At 33.2% G+C, this 22,734-nt stretch overlaps 1 protein-coding gene and 1 pseudogene across 2 annotated transcripts in view; both read right to left on the bottom strand.

Annotated features, from left to right (window-relative positions):
• The window catches only part of LOC135205647 (techylectin-5A-like), a 74,326-nt gene extending 53,732 nt beyond the window's left edge, over positions 1-20,594 (bottom strand). The window contains exons 1-4 of one of the 2 annotated variants that reach the window (XM_064236471.1): positions 20,449-20,594; positions 8,532-8,745; positions 8,019-8,413; positions 7,266-7,770 (exon numbers count right to left, since the gene is read on the bottom strand). In XM_064236471.1, coding sequence (XP_064092541.1) covers positions 7,605-7,770; positions 8,019-8,413; positions 8,532-8,745; positions 20,449-20,450 — 777 coding nt within the window. In that variant the 5' untranslated portion in view covers positions 20,451-20,594 and the 3' untranslated portion in view covers positions 7,266-7,604. Of the gene's footprint in view, positions 1-7,265; positions 7,771-8,018; positions 8,414-8,531; positions 8,746-20,448 lie in introns of those variants that run through there. The other variant, XM_064236481.1, reaches the window with a different exon arrangement.
• Positions 20,595-21,788: 1,194 nt separating this feature from the next.
• On the bottom strand, positions 21,789-22,451 carry LOC135208599 (techylectin-5B-like; annotated as a pseudogene).
• Between the last annotated feature and the right edge of the window lie 283 nt (positions 22,452-22,734).

Here is a 22,734-nt window from a genome sequence, read left to right as displayed (position 1 = left end):
GGATACAAATCAGACGCCGGTAAAGAATCTGCAATGCATTGCGTATCACAGGATAAGAATTTGTTTGAAAAATTCATTTGTAACGGTACAATATCATTGCACAGTAGTGATAAACCCATTAAAGTAAGAATGTTAAGGGATACAGGTTCAAACCAAAGCATTTTAATTAAAAGTGTTGTTCCAAATCTCACATTGCTTGATGAAAATGTCTTAGTCAGGGATTTAACTGACGCTAAACTATTGCCGCTTACAGAAGTGTTCATGGATTGTCCGTATCTAACTAGTAAAGTAAAAATGGCTGTTAGAGAAGGGAATTTCCCCTTGCCAAATGTACAAGTGTTACTTGGTAACGATCTTGCTGGAGAACTGTTGTTACCCAATCTGATAATGTATGAAACTCCTGGAATAATAGAGGAAAGTGAGAATGAAAGAGATCGTGAGTGCGAAAAAGAGGAAAATGAAAAGGAGTCAAAAGTGGAGGGTTGTGTTAATGTGACGACCCGCAGTATGGTTAATAATGATCGAGTGAAAGTAAGTGTACCCAACCTCGCAGATAAAGTACAAATGAACAAGAAAAGCCTTGTAAAGTTACAGAGAGAAGATCCAACTTTAAAGGGTGTTTATAAGCAAGCATTGGAGAAAGGAATGGAAAAGGTACCTGGATATTACTTTAAGGATGATGTACTTTTCAGGTTATATAGACCTCCTAGGCTGGGTAATGATGAAACCTGGAGTGACAGAACAGTTAATAGTCCCTCATGATTTACGTAAAGATTTATTGGAGCTCGCTCATAATGTTTATTCACATTTTGGAATTACTAAAACTTACAACCGCTTAGCATATGATTTTTTCTGGCCTAAAATGAAGGCGGATGTTGTAAATTTCATTAAACATTGTCATATTTGTCAAATTGCCGGTAAACCTAATAAGGTTATACCAAAGGCACCTTGAATCCTATTATTGTACCTCATTGAGCCCTTCCATCGAATTATCCTAGATTGTGTAGGTCCACTGCCTAAGACAAAGAAAGGTAATCAATATCTTGTGACTATAATGTGCCCTACCTCACGATTTCCTATTGCACTTCCAGTCAAGAATATTTCCTCTAAAAATGTTCTTAACCACTTACTCAAAGTATTTACAACTTACGGGTTTCCTAAGGAAATCCAGTGTGATAGGGGTACCAATTTTACTAGTGATGTTTTTCAGAAAACTCTGAATGAGTTGTGTATAAAACAGTGTCTCTCATCTCCTTATCACCCAGAATCTCAGGGAGCATTAGAACGGCATCATCAGACTTTAAAGTCGTTGCTTAGGAAATTTTGTATTGAATCTGAATCTGATTGGGATGAAGGCATAGACTATTTACTATTTGTAATTAGGGAAGTACCTTCTGAGTCTCTAGGTGTATCCCCTTTTGAAATGCTATACGGTCGTAAAGTACGTGGTCCTTTACAAGTAGTTAAAGATAAGTTACTTGACAAGTATAACGTAGAGGCTATAACAGTGAGTCAGTACCTACAGAAATTAAAGGGAAATATTAATAAGATTCATAAATTTGCCCTAAACAACTTGTGTAAAAATCAAGAAGAGATGAAAATTAGGTATGATAAAAACAGTAAAGATAGGAAGTTTAATGTGGGAGATTTAGTCTTGGCCTTCTATCCCATTACTGGTTCTCCTTTTAAAAGTAAGTTTTCTGGCCCTTATGTTATACAGAAACGTTTAAATAATCAGAATTATATCATAAAAACTCCAGATAGACGTAAAAGCACTCAGTTAGTCCATGTCAATATGCTTAAAGAATATCATGCCGATTCCTCTGCTGCTCTATTTTGTTCCAGAGACACAGATATTGTAAAACAAAAGTCCACCACCTTAAAGGATGTAAATTCTTTAGGCCTAAATGAAATCCCATCTTGGGCTGACTTTTCTAATAAAGAAATCTTAGAATCTCTTCCGCAGTATCTACAGCACCTAAATGAGGAGAACAACGGTGTGATATTAAGAATCTGCTACGACAGTATGAAGATGTATGCAGTGATAATCCCCGAGAATGCAGTGTTATTTCTCACGACATTGAGTTATTGCCAGGAACTCGTCCTATACGACAAAACTACTATCGAACCAACTTTGAAAAACGGAAGGTAATGCAAGAAGAGGTAGAGTATCTACTGAAGCATAAACTTGCTGTGCCTAGCAAGTCTCCTTGGGCTTCTCCTTGCTTACTAGTGCCCAAGTCTAATGGTAAGGTCAGGTTATGTACAGACTATAGAAAATTAAATTCGGTAACCATAAAAGACAGTTATCCCCTGCCACGTATTGATGATATACTGGACTCCATTGGTAAGTCGAAATATTTAACCCAAGTCGATATGCTGAAGGGTTATTATCAAGTCCCATTGTCAGGGAGAGCGAAGGAGATGTCCGCCTTTATTACTCCCTTTGGGTTGTTCCAATATGAAAGACTTCCTTTTGGTCTGTGCAACGCACCTGCCACATTTCAGAGAATGATAAATGATGTCATAAGAGATCTGGATGGGGTTTACGGTTACTTGGATGACATTCTTGTAGTATCTGACACATGGGAGGAACATCTTTGTAAACTTAAAGCACTTCTTGATAGATTTAGAAGGTTGGGTTTGACAATAAATCTTGCTAAATCAAACTTTGCTAAAGCTCGTGTAAAGTACTTGGGACATGTTATTGGAAGCGGGGAAATCTTGCCTAAAACCACTAATATAGAAGCTATATTAAATTATCCCGTACCTACAAACAGAAAAGAAGTAATGAGATTCATTGGAATGACCTCTTATTACCGTAGATTTTGCAAGAATTTCAGTAATGTAGCTCATCCGTTGATAAACTTGACTAGTACCAAGACTAAATTCGTATGGGATGAATCTTGTCAAGACTCCTTCAAACAGATCAAAAGCCTACTTTGCTGTAAACCAGTATTAACAACTCCTGATCCTTCAAAACCTTTTGTTTTCCAGGTAGATGCATGTGACTACGGTGTTGGTGCTGTCCTCCTACAAGAGAAGCCTGAAACTAACTTGCTTCACCCTGTGTCTTACTATTCATGCAGGTTGGAGAAAGAACTCCTAGCTATAGTACAAGCCTTGCAGAAATATGAAGTCTACGTTTCCACAAATAACCCCATTACTGTGTACACCGACCACAACCCCCTCGTCTTCTTGAACAGAGCTCGAAATGTGAACCAGAAAATTTTAAGATGGTCTCTCTACTTGCAAAACTTCAATATCAGTGTTCAGCACATTCGTGGTCAAGACAATCGTATAGCTGATGCACTGTCAAGAACACCCGTACCAGGGAATATCGTACCTTCATAGGTTACGATCTCTTCAGCGGGGAGGAGATGTCAAGTACCGGCTTTCTTCATTAATTAAACGGATCCGTGTACATATTGTATATACCTAAATAAATAACTAATGGTAACCTTCTTTCGTAATAAGTACGAAATCTTGAAATTAAGTTAAAATGTAGCTCTCCAGTATCCTTGTAAAACTTACCTTCTGATTCCCCCTCCTGTCTCGTTCTCCTTACTCCCCCTCTCTCCCCATCCCCCCCCACACGTTTTCCTTCGCTCTGGCTTATTTGCCACCTGTGTGTCTCGTCCCAGCTCCTGCCTCGTAAGCGCTTGTTAAGAACTTCTCTGATCATTGTGAGTACGGTTATTATACCATATGATATTTTGGATTTGGTATTGGGCAGAATATTTAGTTTATTATGTTGGTTATGTTAATTAATTGGTAATGTTTTGATATGTTAAGTTTTGTTAATTAAATGTAATTGTTTTATTGTTTTTTCCATATAACCTATTGTTAATTTTGTGGATTTAACTTGAACCTTGACTATATATATATATATATATATATATATATATATATATATATATATATATATATATATGTGTGTGTGTGTGTTTTCGGCGGAGTTCCTCAGTTTCACAATTTTTGTTGTAGGCAATCGTCGCCTTTGTGGCATTGACTTCTTTGATGCAGACCTTTTTATATTTCTCCAGTATTCTGGATAAATATACAGTTTCGTGGCGTGTTTTCCATTAATTGCTACGGCCCGTTTAGCCATGTCTCGGGCTTTCTCAAGCAAGAATTAATATATACAGACATCTTCTGCTCTATTTATACTAGCAGGATTGGATTAGGGGCAGTTGCTATATTTCTCATTTACAATGTTTGGTTTACAAATTGCAATGGGGTTGTTAGTTATTTACATATTACATGCTAAGTTATTAAATGTTCTCTATATCTTATATCCCTATTAAAATTATTGATTTTTTCCTCTGGTTTGGCTCCATTTGGCATTATTAACCTTGATCTGGGATCATAACGCCAAATTGATGGTGTAACCATGAGTTTCCTGACCCATCCCCCACCCACTGGCCGTTCTTATGGCGAACAAGTACATGGCAAATTTAGAAGACACTCTTTTCAATAATCACCAGAAACCAGAAATTGATGCCAGATACATCGATGATATTTTAATTGCAACAAACAACAGAAAGATATTCAGACTTTAAAAGACATCTTCACAAAAAAATCTGCACTAAACTTCACCAGAGACACAGCATAGACCAAAAACTTCCATTCTTAGATGTACTAGTAAACAACGAAATAAACAAATATATCACACAGGTATACTCCAAGGGTACTAACATCGGACGCTGCCTGAACTGGAGCGGCGAATGCCCTAAAGCCTATAAACGGTAGGTAACCGGCTCATGTGAACGGCGGGTCTTCACCCGTTGCCCACGTGCAAGACGACACAGTTACTCAAAAACAAACGATTTGAGGACAACACGATATGATCAGGAATACGCAAACTTTTTGTCAGACACTACAAGCAAGACAACACCATAGACCAACACGACGAAAAGACAAGACAGTAGATAACAATATACTACCAAACTAACTTTTAACAACGATTATAACAACAACAGCAACATCATTAAGAAGATCATTAAAAAGAACGTCAAGCGGAGAGCCCCCTATACCGACATAAACATACGGGTGTATGCAAACCGAACCTGCTTGCATAACTTGCAGTGAAAAATAGCACACGCGCACCCACACCTGAGGAGATGACCACTGATGCAGTTTATGAATTCATTTGCCCCGAAGAGGAATGCAGTCCTTCCAGAAAAACTACATTGGGAGAGCATCTACAAATCTCAGACAAAGATTACTTACCCACAGAAACACAGGAGCCATCTTCCAATACTACACAAACACAAGAAACCATTATTACAAGAATTGACAAATAATGCTAAAATGAAATACAGAGGTAATTAATATTGGGACATAACAATGACTGAAACAGTTTTTACAGCCACAAGCGAACCAAGTTATATACACAAACCGAAGCTGATCGTTCACTACCGTCTCGACGCCAAATGGAGCAACGCCAGAACACCACGCAGGAAGAAATCGATAATTTTCCTAGGGATATAAGATGTAGAAAAAGAATGTAGAACTAATACTGTAACATAGTCTTAACATGTAAAAACATATTATGTAAATATTATGTAAACAACTAACCTCCCCATTGAAATTTGTAAAACAAACATTGTAAATGAGAAATGTGACACCCAACCCTAATCCAATCCTGCCAGTATCAATATAGCAGTGGATGTCTGTAGCTATATATTAATCCTTGTTTGCGAAAGCCAGAGACAAGGCGAAAAGAATCATAGCAATAAATGGGAAATACACCATCAATCTCTATAATTATCCAAAACTGAAGAATTCTTGATAGCATTAGTAAGGAAACATAAAAAAGCCTGCATCAGAGAAGTCAGTGTCAAAAAAATTTAAATTTATATATATATATATGATATATATATATATATATATCTATATTATACATATATATAGATATATATATATATATATATATATAGTATATTATGTATATATATATATATATATATATATATATATATATATGATATATATATATATATGTATATATATGTCTTATATATATATATATATATAAGAATATATATTATAATATATATATTATATATATATCTATATATATATATAATATAGAATATATATATAGATATAGATATATATAGATATATATATATATATATATATATATATATATATATTATATATATGTTATAATAAGATATATATATATAATATATATATATATATATATATATCTATATATAATATATGATATATATATATAGATATATATATATAATATCTATATATATTATATATATATATCTATCTATATATAGAATTATAGTTATATATATATATATCTATCTATATATATATATATATCTATTCTATAATATATATATTAATAATAATAAGATATATAGATGATATATATATCTATAATAGATATATATATATATATATATATATATATATATATATATCTATATAGATACATAGTAGAGAGATATATTCGATATATATATAATAGATATATATATATATATAGATATTATATCATATATGTAGATATAGGGTGATATGATATGTATATATATATATATATATGATATATATAGATATAGTATATATATATATATATTAGATAGCTATTATAGGTATTATAATATAGATATATAGATATATATAGATATTTATATATATAATATAGAGATATAATATATATATATAATATATATCTATAGTCTATGTATATAATATAGATATTAATATATATATACTATATATATATATTATATATATCTATATATATATAATGATATATATAATAGATATATATATATATATATATCTATATATATATTATATATACTTATCTTATATATATATATATATAATAATAGATATATATCTCTATATATATATATATATAATCTATTATATATATAATATATATATATATCTATATATAAATATATATATATATAGTATATATTATATTATATATTAATAAATATATATATATATCTATATATATATAAATATATATATATATATATATATATATATAGATATATATATATATATATGGTATGTATATGCCAAAATACATTAACTTCTACATTTCGTATAATATTCAGTTCACTCAACCCATGGAACAACACAGAAGAGGAATTATAAGACATGCGATTCGTCACCAGTAATACTCGAACTCCCAACAATGCGAATCGAAATCAACACTGACGATGTTTGACAACTTGGCTGTCTGTGGACACTTTCAGGATAACAAAATAAGCAGATAATTCATCTTCCCTTTATTAAAATATTGTTTTTATGTCATGATATCATTTACACAATAAACACTACTATTATCAGCATTAATACGCTTTGTCTGTGCCATTTGAAAAAGTAAACTTTATCTTCTATTATTCTGTAAGTATAACTATCTGCTAGAAGCTATTTATCCTCTACTGTTAGTAAGGCGAAAGGAATACCTTTTGTGAATTAATGTCTACTATCTTCATACAAATTATTACTGTTCTTTAGCACACACGTGGTAGAAGCGAAATGAATATTAAAGGTAGTAGAATTTGCTACCTGTCCATGAGATGAATATATCTAGACGAAAAATCCAAGTCTTAATAAACAGGTCTAATTTTCATCTCTGTCTTCTTAAGAGAGTAATAATGACCAAGCCATGCGTGCCAGTTTACCCCATCGGCAAAGGATGTGTGGTTTCCAGAGAGATACTTCCCATTAAGGTTTGATTCATGACAGACCCTGTACCACCAGGCCCCTTTGTACCTGAAAATATTAACACCAACTTCATGAGTACCAAAGCTATGCAGAGAAAGGAAAGACATATCATGAAAACTTTAACTTGATCATTTCAAATAAGATTTAGTAGACATTGGTAGTAAAAATATTACTTATTATGTCTCACCATCATACTCGGTTACCATTGATTTGTTTTGAGAAAAGAAACTCGGTCTGTTTCACACGAAAAAGAATGAATGAAAACAATTTTCACAGCAGTATAGCAATAAACTTACATAACTGAACAGCTATCTGGAGGATGTATATCGTTATCGATGTCCCTGGCCGAAAACTTCATTCCACTGTGGCTTGTAAAGGAATCACCAGCATCTCCACTATATTCCACAACCTCCAGTTTATAAGATGAACTTCGGTCGTGGACATAGAAAAACTTGTAATTGGCCCATCGTTTATTGTCCTTAAAGTCAGCTAAATCAAATCTTATTTCATTCAGTGTCTGATCCGTTAAGGCGTGGATGTTGTCATTTCCTAACCAGAATTCTCCCTTCAGGTTACCAAAGCCAAGGGCATATTCCATCCAGGTACGATAGAAGTCTTCTCTGGGTTCAATGTCAGCCCTACGTTGAATAACAGTCCATCCACCACCATCTGTCTCCATGTCACAGAAGACCTGAGTGAAAAGATAATTTGAAACTCTTAAAGATAGCAACAATATATACAGTCTAATGAAACACCTAATTATATAACACATTTATGCTGATGATATATTGCTATATTTTTTTTTTTACCTGAAGGGGGACATCAGGACAACATTTGTATGGGAAAATCATGTAGATTCCACTAGTGGAGTTGCCTTGTCTTTGTACATCTCGGCAGTTACGAATTTGTGGTCCGACGTCAAACCATAGAATCTGAGATTTTGGGAAAGCAGAAACCTTCTCGAAATTCAAGATTAATACCATTGTCACTGCTAAGGCAATTTTCCATTGCATCATGAACATCCTGTACAAAACAAATAAATCAATTATGAAAATCATGAGAAAGCGAGCCAAGTAGTTAGATCGGTGTACTAATCACTAAGTAGTACTTATTCACTAATTTACATTAACATTTTTTTGCAGTTGTTATGAAATTCATGGTATATCCTAGCGGTATTACCATTACGTAAGGAGGCAAGTAGTACAAACAAAGATGCATGCATACTTAGTCCAAGTCTAGAAGTATCCTTGTTTGATGCTAAAATTGCATCCATATGTCCAGGTTATTTATTGATAACATCTATACCACTGAAATATACCATGAATTTCGTAAACACAGACATACAAACACATAGCATGAAGGAACACCTGCTTGAGAATATCCTTAAATCCATGGTAGAAAGCTGAGTAAAACTGGAGACTTTAGAACAAGTTTCGTAGCTTATTCTACATTTTCACACTGGGTATAATAGAAGTTAACATAACTTTATATACAAAAACAGAGAGACATTACGTGGTTATAGTTTGTTATTATGGGCAGTGTGTTCTTTAAGCAAAAGAGACAAGGAATGAAGATCAAGGTATAATCCAGGATGGAAATTTAAATTCCTTGTTGGTGATTCTTCAATAAAAATGGCCTCCAAAAGATCTTTGATCTTGCAGATTATCGAGAATTTATCCCATTTAAAAGCATGGCCTGTCTAAAGTCAACGATCCACAATGCCACGATTTGTTAAGCCTCTTGATATGGCATATTTGTGCTGAGAGCATCTCACCTTTAGTTCTTTTGATTTTTGACAAATATAAATCTTATTACATTCTTTGCAAGGAATACTGTATGCAATATTGTTTGAATTTGGTGGGCTATTCTTAATTAGTCTATTTCTCAAAATATTATTGAATTTAAATACAAAGTTAATATCAATAGTTTTTATAATGGGTACAGTAGGAATGAACACAGGATGAAATAGTACTCAAAATATTCATAAATTCCTTGTTAATACTGGTTGAATTGTAATATGTCTTTTTGCTTTATTTTGACAAAGTTCCAAAAAATATGAAGGGTAACATGAATCTCCTATTTTATTAATATTTGAAACTCATTTTCTAAACATTCAGGACTACAAATTCTAAGAACTCTGAGATACATACTAGAAAATTTTGACATTTTTATTTGTTTAGCATAGTTAGAATTAAAATAAATATATGACAAGTTATTCGTGGGTTTCCTATATACTTAAAAACTAAAATTGGTGTTATTTATAATAACTAAGACATCCCAAAATTATTATTTTCTTTATATTCTATTGTGGATTTTAAAGTTCGTACAAGATTATTAAATTGTATGTAGGAATCAGAATTATTTACATTTTCTTTCACAATGCAAAAACAATCGTCTACATATCGAAAACAAAACCCGTTACAAAATAAATTTCTTGGAATAAGGTTAGATTAAAAAAGAATTCCACGTAAATATTAGAGAAAAGTGGCGAAAAAAGTTCACCCATAGTCATACCAAATATTTATTCATAAAGATTATCATTGAAATTTGATTAAAATTTTAATATATAAAGTTATACCATTTTAATAACGATATTACTAGGTAATTCTAGAATATACGAGTCCAAATGTTTTGACAAATATTAGGTAATCATCATTAGAAACTTTAGTAAATAAACCTGTTACATCAACACTGATTAATGTGTCAGTACTGGATGATTCAATATGAGAGAGTCTTGCACAGAAATCAACAGAATTTCGTAAATGGTAATTTGAAATAGTACCCAGGATAGGTGATTGTAATTTAACTAGATATTTAGATAGTTTATAGCTATAGAGCTGGTTGAACTGATAATGGGACGAACAGGGAAATCTCTTTTATGGGTCTTGATTAATCCGTACATGTAAGGTAAATTCGTCGTCACTTTCTCTTTTATTGAACTGAATTCCGTTAGTAGTTTTTATGAAATCAGGAAATGGGTCTTTCCGTAGTTTTTTGTAAGTACTAGAGTAGGGTAATATGTTATCCATTTTCCTACATAATTAGTTTTATCTATTACTTCAAAACAATTGGATAAGTCAGCTTTAGTACTGTGTAAACTTTTATCTTTCTTCGTTTCTTGAATAGCATCTATAAACCTTTTCCGGAAATTCAATATTTTGTTAGTTATTTGAAGTAACCCGAAAAAAATTCCTTCAACTAAATTCATTGAAGGTGATATAGATATGTTTTTCTTTTTTGATGTTTGTGCACGAAACCCCATCACTGATGGCATACGATAAACCACAACTTAGAGCGCATTTAAGATTCTGGTTCAGTTCTTTGCTTGAAATTCCATTACACAGTTATCTTTAAGTTTGTTATATTTCAGTCACTTATCTCGATGAGGCAGTTTATCCAGGTGATGCACTAATCTATGTAGATTGAAAATAAGGCTCTTATAAATTTTGTTCAGAAGCACTGTTCTCCAACCCGGGGAATCTTCTCCATGATTTGAAATCTGTCATTTCTCAGTTTCTTGAAAATATTAAATTCAAGCCTTTTTGCCTTTTCTGTGTGTTTTTTTAGGGAGATCACACACAATTCATTGGTAAAGGTTTCTAAAGGTGTGTTAACTTCTATCATATTCAGTGTGAACTTGAAAATGTAAAATAAACTACGAAAGTACTTGTTCTAGAGTCCCCAGTTTCACTCACCTTTCTACCGTGAATTTAAGGATATTCTCAAGCACGTGTTTCTTCGTGCTACATTAAATATAGATGCCACGCGAAACTTTCTATTATTGTTCCCTTTTCTGGCAGATGTTCTCTTCAATTTCCAAAAGATATTGGTTAAAGCAAATAGTACTCGGCTGCGAAGAAAATTCCCGCAAAAGTTTCTGCAAGAGCAAGTGATCCCAAAGTCATTATTACCTAGGCAATAACGAATGGACAGTGAATCTCCTTTCAATAACTTGCGTGTGATCTCCCTTAAGAAACATAGAAAAGACGCAAAGGCTAGAATTTAATATTTTCCAGATTTCATGAACAAGATTCCTCCGGACGGAGAATAGTGCTACTGAGCAAAATTTATAATAACCTTAAATTCAATCTAAACAAACAATCAAGAATTAAAAGCCTCATTGAGATAAGTGACCGGAATAACAAACATAAAGAGGACAGTGTAATAAATCTTTCAAACAAAGATGAGATTCGCGCACAAACATCATTTCAGAGATATCCAAACTGGAAAAGAAAAACACAAATATATCACCTTCAATGAATTTAGTTAAAGGGCTTTTCTCTGATTACTTCAAATACCTAATAAAAAAGTGAATTTCCCGAAAAGGTTCATAGATTCAATTCAAGAAACGAAGAAAGATAAACGTTTGCATATTACTAAAGCTGACAAATGCAATTGTTTTGTACAGATGGATAAAATTAGTTATGTGGAAAAAACGGAAAACTTAGATATTATCTGCCTATAGTATTTCAAAAGACCCATTAGCTGATGTCATATAAAGTTTAAATTCTAAAAAAAAAAAAAAAAAAAAAAACTATAACAAAAGAATTCAGCTCAATAAAAGAAAAAGTAACGACGATCGGCCCATCTTTACTTTACATGTACGGATAAATCATGACTCATAAAAGAGATTTCCCTAATTGTTCCATTATCAATCGGCTCTAATATCTAAAAACTTTCTAATTATCTAGTTAAATTACTTTTACCTATCCTGGATACTATTTCAAACTCCCATTTACCACACTCTGCAGATTTCTGTGTTAGACTCCCCATATTGAATTAGCCAATATTTTCAAATGAACCAGTTTTGATGTAACATATTTTTTTACTAAAGTTCCTATTGCTGACTTACTGCAATAAAATTCAAATAGAATATGACGAAAATACTTGTATACAATTTTTGGATGTCTTAGTTATTAGAAATCGCACCAATTCTACTTTTAAATTATATAGGAAACTCACGAATAACTTGTCATATATTAATTTTTACCTTAACTATGTCTAACAAATTAACATGTTAACATTTTCCAGTATGTATCTCAGAGCTCTTAGAATTTGAAGTCCTGAATTTTTAGAAGATGAGTTTAAAATTATAGATAAAATAAGAGATTCACTATGTTACCTTCTATATTTTTGTGAGTTTTGTAAAAATAAAGGAAAAAAAGATTTATTACAATCCAACAAATATTAATAAAGAATTTAAGAATATTCTATGTGCATCATTTCATCCTAATTTCATTCCTGCTGTACCTATTTTAAAAACTATTGATAATAACTTAGTATTTAATTATAATAATATTTTGAGAATTAAACTAATTAAGAATAGCCCACTAAATTCAAACAACAGTGTATGCAGTATTCCTTGTAAAGAATGTAATAAGATTTATATTTGTCAAACATTAAAAGAACTAAAGGTGAGATTTTTTCAGCACAAATATCAATAGGCTTAATAAATAATGACATTTAGGTATCATTGGCTTAAGACAGCCCATGCTATTAACTGGAATAATTCCTTGATAATCTTCAGGGTCAAAGATCACTACAAAAGGAATATTTCGTAGTACATACTACATTTTCAGGCAGACCTTTATATTCTTTGAACAAAATAGACAAGAAGAGACAATCAAGGAACAATCCAGGATGGAGATTTAAATTCCTTGTTGATGTGGCTTCAATAAAAATGGATTCAAGCAGAGTCCTTTTGCGGTGATCTTTGACCGTGCAGGTTATCGAAGAATTATCCCAGTTAATAGCATGGCCTGTCTTAGGCGAGCGCATAATAATCAACAGTGTAATTGTGAAGGTAAAACAAACAATTTAAACTTGAAGGAAATCGGCGTGCAACGACATGAGTTCCAGTACTAGCCGTACAAGTGCTAACAATAGCAGTGCCAAGGAGAGGGAAAGTGTGAGAGAACTGTCAACAATTATCTAACACGCGTTAGAAGATTTGCACAAATTAATAAAAGAAACAAAAACAAAAAAACCCGTCGACCCATCCACAATTTCGGCCGAAGTCGTGTCGTTCCTGTCAGCACTATCAGATGAAAAAAGAAAACAACTGCCAGTGTCAGATGGATCAGTGCCCGAGTTTGATAACTCACACACTGGCGAAGTTTTCCTTTCGATCGAGAACTTCATAAAAATGTATGAAAAAGGCCACAGTAGGCTGGAGAGATAGAGAGAAAAAAAAAAAAAACGGAAAGGCAGCATGGCAAATTAGGAGTTGGGATGTCAGTTATTCAGCAGACTGGTGTACTTTTAAATATATATATATAGGTATAGGATTTCTAAATATATATATATATATATATATATATATATATATATATATATATATATATATATATATATATATATATATATATATATACAAATACATACATATATATATATATATATATATATATATATATATATATATATATATATATATATATATATATATATATATATATATATATGAATGATTAAATCACGAAAAAGGTAAAAACATGATGATTATATAAAACAAACTTACGGCCACAGAGGAAAAGTGAAACAATTGTGATGCTAAGTACTTTCGTCTTATTACAAAAACAAAAAAAATAAGTTGCAAGGTCACAGAACGGACAATGTATTAACATCAAAATCAACCTATTGGTAATACTCTTTATTCTGTCTTTCAAAACCATCTGGAACATATGTTTCAATACAGGGTCAAAAGAAAATAATCCTTAGCTTATATTTAGGGTCTTTGCCCGGGTTAACTGAATCATAAAGGATTCTAACAAGTTCCTGGAAATAGTTTAATTGCTTTTTAATATTTCATTGCTTTGCACCCAAATTTTTCTTTAGAAACTTTTCAGTTAGATGCAAAAATAGAGTACTATTATGTACCGGTAATAGGAAGAAAGTACTTAGAATCTCAATTGCTTCACTTTTCCTTCGTGGCTGTAGCTTTGTTCGTATAATCATAGCGCTATATATATATATATATATAGATATATATATATATATATATATATATAATATATATATATACTATATATATATATATATATATACGTATATATATATATATATATATATATATATTTATTACGCCTTTTTTATGAAGGCGTTTTGTATTTGCTTTACATTGAAAGCAAATATAAATTTGTAGCGTTGGCCAGCTTCGCTGCTCTCTCTCTTTTACTCGACGACCTCTTTCCTCCCTCTCACATAACCCATGATTCATACTTAAAGTTGGTGAATTAGCTTCCGAATTATAAAAATAAACTTTATTTGTAAAAAAATAAATAAATAAGATTAAGGCACTGATTAACTAAGTAAGTCGAGTCTTGGCACCCTAATTTCTACATGAAACATGAGTAAAACCTAAATGATACACCGACAAGGTAAATCAAATATAAAATAGGAAACCAAAATAAAACTTGGGATTGGAGAAAATCAGTCAAAATTCCGTTTCCTCCAAATAAATACAAAAATACACAATAAATCACAATAACTTTCCCCTGTGAAGACTATATAGTTAATAATGACTTAAAAATATTGGAAAAGAAGGTCCTAAGGGGAACCTGTGGCCATGCCATCTTGCTTATAAACTTTCCCATTAAAAATAAAATGGGTATCAGTGACCGAGAGTTGCAAGAGTTTTTGAAACTATTCCTGGTAAAACTGTGGTTAATTGAGAATGATAGTCCCAGTGTCTAGACATAATTTTTTGGGGCAAAAAATTCATTTATGTCATTCAAAAATCAGATAGAACACTTCCAATGGCTCATTTCTAGTATTCTAAGTCTTGCCAAATAACATTTCTATGGTGATTTGTGCTCTATACCTAGTGTTCTGCATGAAATTTCATATTTGTACCCTACGATTTCAAGTGATTTACACTTTAATTAGAAACCAAAGTCCCATTCTATCACATGGAAAATTCACTGTAATCATAGATCAGGCATCATGGGCGGCAAACATCAATTTACAGATTTCTCAAAACATGCACAATTTTCTGTACCCTAGATAGGATAGCTGGGTCGAGCATAACCCGAGGGGTGTTTCAAAAAACATGTTTTTTTTCCTTAAATCATCGTCTACCTAGAATCTGGGTGTGATCGATCTGCAAGAGGATAGCAGAACACACTACAATCATGTCAAAACTTTCGTTTTCCTTGCGTTTGTCCTTTCCCCTTTTCTGAGTAATAGTTTGTTTTGAACATGTGTGGGATACAAAGGCAAAACTATCAAGTAGTGATTTCCTGTCTAACACTGTTGACTCTGGGATAGTTTTATATTGTTGGAAAATGTAGGTATGTGGTGTGTGTACATTATGCATGCCATTGGTTGTGGCTAGGATGACTTATATATATTGCCATTTATTCCAATAACTTTCGAATACCAGTTTCTCAGTCTTTGCCATTTTTTTTTTTTTTTTGGCATTTTTCATCAACATTGGCCAGCAGGCAGTATCCTCTGGGGATGGATGTCATCAACTTACTTCTGATGGAATTATAAAGTGATTTTGATGATAATTTAGAGGTTGCTGACAACACTATATGGCAAGAAGCCAAGTTTGTGTAACAGAGTTGGACGCGAGGGTGATGACCTTGAAATGAATACGACACAAAAGGGAGAGAGAGGGGGTGGGAGTAGCGGGTCTCTGCCTTTTCTGGTGACAGATTACATGAGCTTATGTCAATAAATGACGACACATTGTAGAGAGAGAGAGAGAGATAGAGAGAGAATAACATTTCTGATATGAGAGTAAATTACATCTTAATGCAGATATTTTTACATAATTCCATTCTGGATAATATGAGTTTATTCTATAAAATAAATTTACCTTTTCCTATTTCATTTAGGTACCAAAATAATTAGTGAAATTTTGACAATTTCTTTGGCCAAAAAAACATACCCTTTTTTTCTCTTTTTTTCATTTTGACCTCTATGGTTCCGACACCTTTTCTGGCAGTTACATATTATAAATAGTAATTTAGGAAGGATTCCCTCATTTTTTTGTGTATATGGCGTATTTTGTATTTTTTGTAAATATTTTTTGTAAATTATTGTTTGAGATAGAGAGAGAGAGAGAGAGAAAGAATAGCATTTCTGATTTAACAGTAAATTACTTCTTGGTGAAGATCTTTTTACATAATTCTGTTCTAGGATAATATGAGTTTATTCTATAAAAAAAAAATTAGCCACTTCCTATTTCATTTAGGTACCAAAAATATGTGTGATTTTTTTTTTTGGCCAAAAAAACTCACCCTTTTTTCCCACTTCAGATTTTGACCTCTCTGGGTCCGACACCTTTTCTGGCAATCATATATAGGAAAATAATAGTTTTAGGAAGGATTTCCTCAATTTTTGTGTGTATATAGCGTGTTTTGTATTTTTTGTAAATATTTTTGTAAATTATGTTTTTATATACTTATTTTTTAAATATATTTGTAATAAATATTTAATTTGTAGATGGGTATGATATATCTTCTCAGTAGTGTTTGGCAATGGTGAAATTAATTTTAGAAATTAAAATGTACAGCATAGCTACAGTTTTTGAATTTAAAAAATTTTTTCTGGGCGCTTGGGTGTGGCTCGACCCCACAAACCTTTAAAGGGGCACCAAAATAGCGATACCTGTCCAGGGATAATATGCTTAGATTCAAAGCTTTATTTGTGAAAATTACATGTTCCCACAAGGACTCTTTTCTTGAAGGCTGCAGTCACAAAATCTAGTGCATAGGACATCTTTCCAATTGCATGAACATGAAGCCCGTGGGCATCTTTTACAACTGCAGTGAAGAGTGTACCTATTCTTCTGCCAAAGGGTTGTGCCCAACAATAGGAAGTAGCAACTCATTATCCAGCACATATCCAAATGATGTTCGATCTGGCTTGTCAACAGCAGTCTCAAACACACAAATTGTCAAATAAAATCACGAGCAGATAGATACTGAGAGAGACAGAGAGAGGGAGAAAAAATAGAATATTAAAAAAAAAAAAAATTATAATCTTAGTATAAAAGCAGTAGTTTGATCTATCTGTCTGTTGTTTCTTATCACTTTTCACCAGTGCGGAATCCCACTAAGTGCTCAACAGCTGATGGACCAATTTATTAGCATTAGGGGTTAAAGAGGGGTGAAGGAGAGAGGGTCTTTCCCTACTCAGTGACTACCTAACTAACATGAACAAGCCATTTTCAAATCATTGCTGAATATGGTAAGATACAGGTGAAAATTAAATCCTGGAAAACTACTGCTCGGTGGTAGGTTTATGATAAACATTGAATTGTGAATTCTTACGTACTGACAAGTAAGGCAGGTACAACAACATAGGAAATAACAAGAAAAGGAAATAAAAAGTTCGAGCGTTAGCTCGGCAAAAAAGCACCAGCGTGAGATAACTGTTACTTTAGAGTACAGTCACATTGTCTGGGGCTGTGGCACCCGGCCTCACCGCCCCGGTACCGGGCCCACTAACTAATGTAGTACAAAATACTGAAGAAGCTACTGTTCATGTCATTGTTAAATGACAATTAGGCGATTAGAAGCCTGCGAGTGAAACAGAGTGAAGAGGTGTGGGTAAAAGAGAGAGAGAGAGAGAGAGAGAGAGAGAGAGAAGAAAACTAACCAGCAAACTATATTGGGTAAAAGAGAGAGAGAGAGAGAGAGAGAGAGAGAGAGAGAGAGAGAGAGAAGGAAACGAACCAGCAAACTATGTCTGAGTATTTAAAAATCACTGTATTGTATGTGATGGTGGCAGGATGTGGCATGAAGTCTAATGTCACTATTTTCTTTTTTTGCTTGAAGGTAAGCCTGTACGATGGCTGACACCCTTATGAAAGTCTATGTGTACCTTAAGTAGGTGCTTGGTACATCCCACTCAAGTCCAAAAGTTACACTTGCGGCAATTAAACTTGTAAACTATGCAGGTATGCATAAGCTCCAGGAGGGTGTCTTTAAAGCGAAGCAGTCTTCCGATTGTAAGAGGGTTATTTGAAGTATATCTGAAGTCAACATATGAATACAAATAGCTCAGGAATGACTATGATTTATGTATGAATGGGACAGAATTATTAATGAAGGTTAGAGAACCATACGCTATGTTTTTGGGAGCGTTGCAGACTAGTTATTCGCTTAAAAATATTGTCTAAAAAATTCTTTAATGATTTTATTGAACACGTTCAAGGGAGAGCAATTATTCTTAAAATACGGAACTAAAACCCTAACTTCAGATCAAAGTAATTCCAGTTGGAACAATGGGAAAAGGCTCGATGAATCAGAGTTCTACAAGAATTGGCCTTGAAAAAGTTAACCCAAGGCAGGTAATAATTTTCTTTCTAAAAATGCCAGTCACAAAATTTCCTTCGGAACGAGAGATCAAAATATATTAAAAGGAAATGCGGCCATTACTTTCTTTTTCCTCAGTCAAAGTAATATTTGGATGAAAATAGTTGACAAAATCTAAAAAACAACGGGAAATGACGTTCCTCAGTGAAAAGTAAAAACGTGTCATCTACATATCGTCTAAAAATATGGGTATAAAAGTATTTGAGCACCGAATAAAAAAGTTTTTGTTCTAAACGACTCGTAAAAATAGTGGCCATACAATTTATTTGCTTATAAACTTCTCATTGAAAATAAAATGAGAGTCAATGACCGAGATTCCTAAGAGTTTTTAAATTATTTCTGGTAAAACCGTGGTAGATCGTATTTGGGTAGGGAATAATTTTCAGAGGATAATGGTTTTCGAAACCATTGATACTATCCTCAGAAAATTACGCCTTACTCCGAATAGGTAAATTAGAGCATGAATTACACGAAAACTCAATTTTCATCAGATGCAATTGTGCAGAAAATTTCATTCAAATATGTAATTTTTAAACGTCCATAATAAGGGAAGGCCCACCTTCCTAGAAGTCTACCCAATTTTTTTGTGAAGCCACGACCCTATATATATCAAATCTGAAGAGTAGCTGTCTGCATCTCTCATGCACACAGACCACCCCCCCCCCCCCCCCACCCCCACCTCTCAAAGCCCCCAGACTAGAGAATAAGATTGGAATGTATAAATGGGCTTTTGGTCAACGTTTCCCATAGAAGTAGTACAACATGGATTTGAAGGTGAATGAAATGAAAATTGGAAGCTATAGAGGTGATTTGATGGATCAGTGTTCGGAGATATTCAGTCATATCAAAAGAGTGGAGAGTGATTGGACGTTTAAAACTGTGCTAAAGGAAGCTATAAACATCCAGAAAGCTAGACAGAACATGCAAGATAAGTTGAAATACTGTGTACACTGGGTGTTTGATGCTCTGATGATCATATAATCCTCATTCACCAATTTCTTGTCTAACAACAACTTTGCTCTATACAAGTCATCCCTCTGTTGTTCATCTTCCCTTCTCAGTCAAAATACTACCCCACTCCTTCCCATGCGCACCAAATATACTTGTTTTCACAATTGTGTTTATTATTTCTATCCTAATAGAAATTTTACATCTACTTGTTCAGTTTTTCAACTTTCTCTCATCTCAAGATATCATGCACACATTTGTCATAAACTCATTTACCCTGGAATTACCATGTTTTGTCCAATATTCAGTTATGCCATTGTTACCTAAAAACAAAAGTTGGTTGACGTTATGTCTTTACAGTAAATTAAGTATTAAACTGAACTATTGTCCGTCTTGAATAAGAAGCTTGTTATTTGCTTGTTGTGAATAATAATAAATATATACATACATTTTGTTGCCAAGTAAATTTCAGATGATCAAACCTCGGTGGTGTAGAACTCCGGCCAAAAACAAAATCGTACTGAGAGGCTGTGCCTCAGGAAGCTCTTTATATGCCCTAAGTGATCTACGATCTTGTTTCCTTTTCCGGACATTCCCGGTTCTTCACGCTTGTTCATTCATTTCAAAACCGTGAAACCATTGAACAGATGGCTGATGGTGATCTCTTATAGCTTACTACATAAACACTGCGGTCCGCTTCCCATTGATTCTGCTATGTTTAGTCTACTGTTTCAAGCACTTATATTCTAAATAAATAGTCTATTAGATTACTATCGTGAGCCGACAGCGTTTCTTTCATGATTACAAGCAACCTGATATCGACGTTGCGATGAATTCCTGTGGAATTATTTGACTGCTTTCATCTATATTGCTATTTAACCTTTGAAATATCATTGTTTTTCTGTATGGTGTCTTTACGTTGCATGGAACCAGTGGTTATTCAGCAATGGGACCAACGGCTTTACGTAACTTCCGAACCACGTCGAGAGTGAACTTCTGTCACCAGAAATACACATCTCTAACCACTCGGTGAAATGGCTGTTTTAAGGAAGGAAAAAAGCTAGCAAATAATTCCTCTTCTCTTTATTTGAATAATGTTCCTCGGTCATCATATTATTTTCACAATAACCATTACTATTATCAACATTAATATATTTTGTCTGGGCTACTTGAGAAAAAAAGTAAACTTTCACATCATAAGATGTTCCAGGTTTTGTAAAAGGACGGATAACATTATTATTATTTTATTTTGTCTTTAGTTCGAACAGAAACGTCTGCTATTATTCTGTAAGTGTTACTGTCTATCCACTATTGTTAGTAAAGTGAAAGGGATACTTTTAGTGAATTATTGTACTAGTCTTCATTCACCATTTTACTATTCTTTAGCACACACGTGTTAGAAGAGCTAAGCGAAATTAATATTAATGGTAGTAGTTTCTTCCATCTGAGATGAATATATCGAGACGAAAACTCCAAATCTTAATAAACATGTCTAATTTTCATCTCTGTCTTCTTAAGAGAGTAATAATGACCAAGCCATGCGACCCTATTTACCCCACCGGCATAGGATGTGTGGTTTCTGGAGTGATACAATGTCATCAATGCAGAAAAGCAGAAAAAGGAAAGACATACCATGAGAACTTTAGTAACATTGGCAGTAAAAATATTACTTACTATATCTCACCATATTACTCCGATATAAATGGTTTGCTTTGAGAAAAGAAGATCGGTCTGTTCCACATGAAATGGAATGACTAAAGGAATTTTCACAGAAGTGCAGCAATGAATTTACATTACTGAACCGATATCTGGAGGATGTATATCGTTATCGATGTCTTTGACCGAAAATTTCATTCCATTGTGGTTTGTAAAGGTGTCACCAGCAACTCCACTATATTCCACAACCTCCAGTTTGTAAGATGAACTTCGGTCGTTGACATAGAAAAACTTGTAATTGGCCCACCATGCATTGTTATTAGTCAGCCAAATCAAATCTTATTTCATTCACTGGATTCATTTCCTAATTTCCTAATTCTCCCTTTAGGTTACCAAAGCCAAGGGCATACTCCATCCAGGTTTGATAGAAGTCTTCCCTTGGTTCAATGTCAGTCCGACGTTGAATGACAGGCCATCCACCACCATCTGTCTCCATGTCACAGAAGACCTGATTGAAAAGATCATTTGAAATACTCTCTAAGGTGGCAACAACAAAAGCAGTCTGATGAAACGCCTAATGTATTACATATTTATGCTGAAGGCATATTACAATTCTTTTACCTGAAGGGGGACATCACGACCACATTTGTAGGGGAAAATCATGTAGATTCCAGTGGAGGTGTTGCCCTGTCTTTGTACATCTCATAGAAGATGAGAGTTTGGGAAAGCAGAAACCTTCTCGAAATTCAAGATTAATACCAGTGTCCCTACTAAGGCTGCTTTCCATTGCATCATAAACATCCTGTACAAAGGAAATAATTCTATGATGACATTGATGAAAGAAACGAGTCAAGTTCTTAGGTATGTAAAGACTTGTCATTAATTTACACTAACAATATTTTGCAGCATTTTCTCAAAGATTGCAGTCCTATCATGAGGTTTTAAAATGGGAATTTCTCAGAAGAAAGCATTTCAACCGTTGTAAATGAATACATATCTTCCTCTTCCTTACTCTTGAGAGCTGCTTTTTCCAGAAATTCACAGAACAATGTTAAAGCAGTACACAGCTGGAAGCACC

Source organism: Macrobrachium nipponense, chromosome 11 (genome assembly GCF_015104395.2).
Source record: "Macrobrachium nipponense isolate FS-2020 chromosome 11, ASM1510439v2, whole genome shotgun sequence".
NCBI lineage: Eukaryota > Metazoa > Arthropoda > Malacostraca > Decapoda > Palaemonidae > Macrobrachium > Macrobrachium nipponense.
This window is presented reverse-complemented; position numbering and strand designations above follow the sequence as displayed.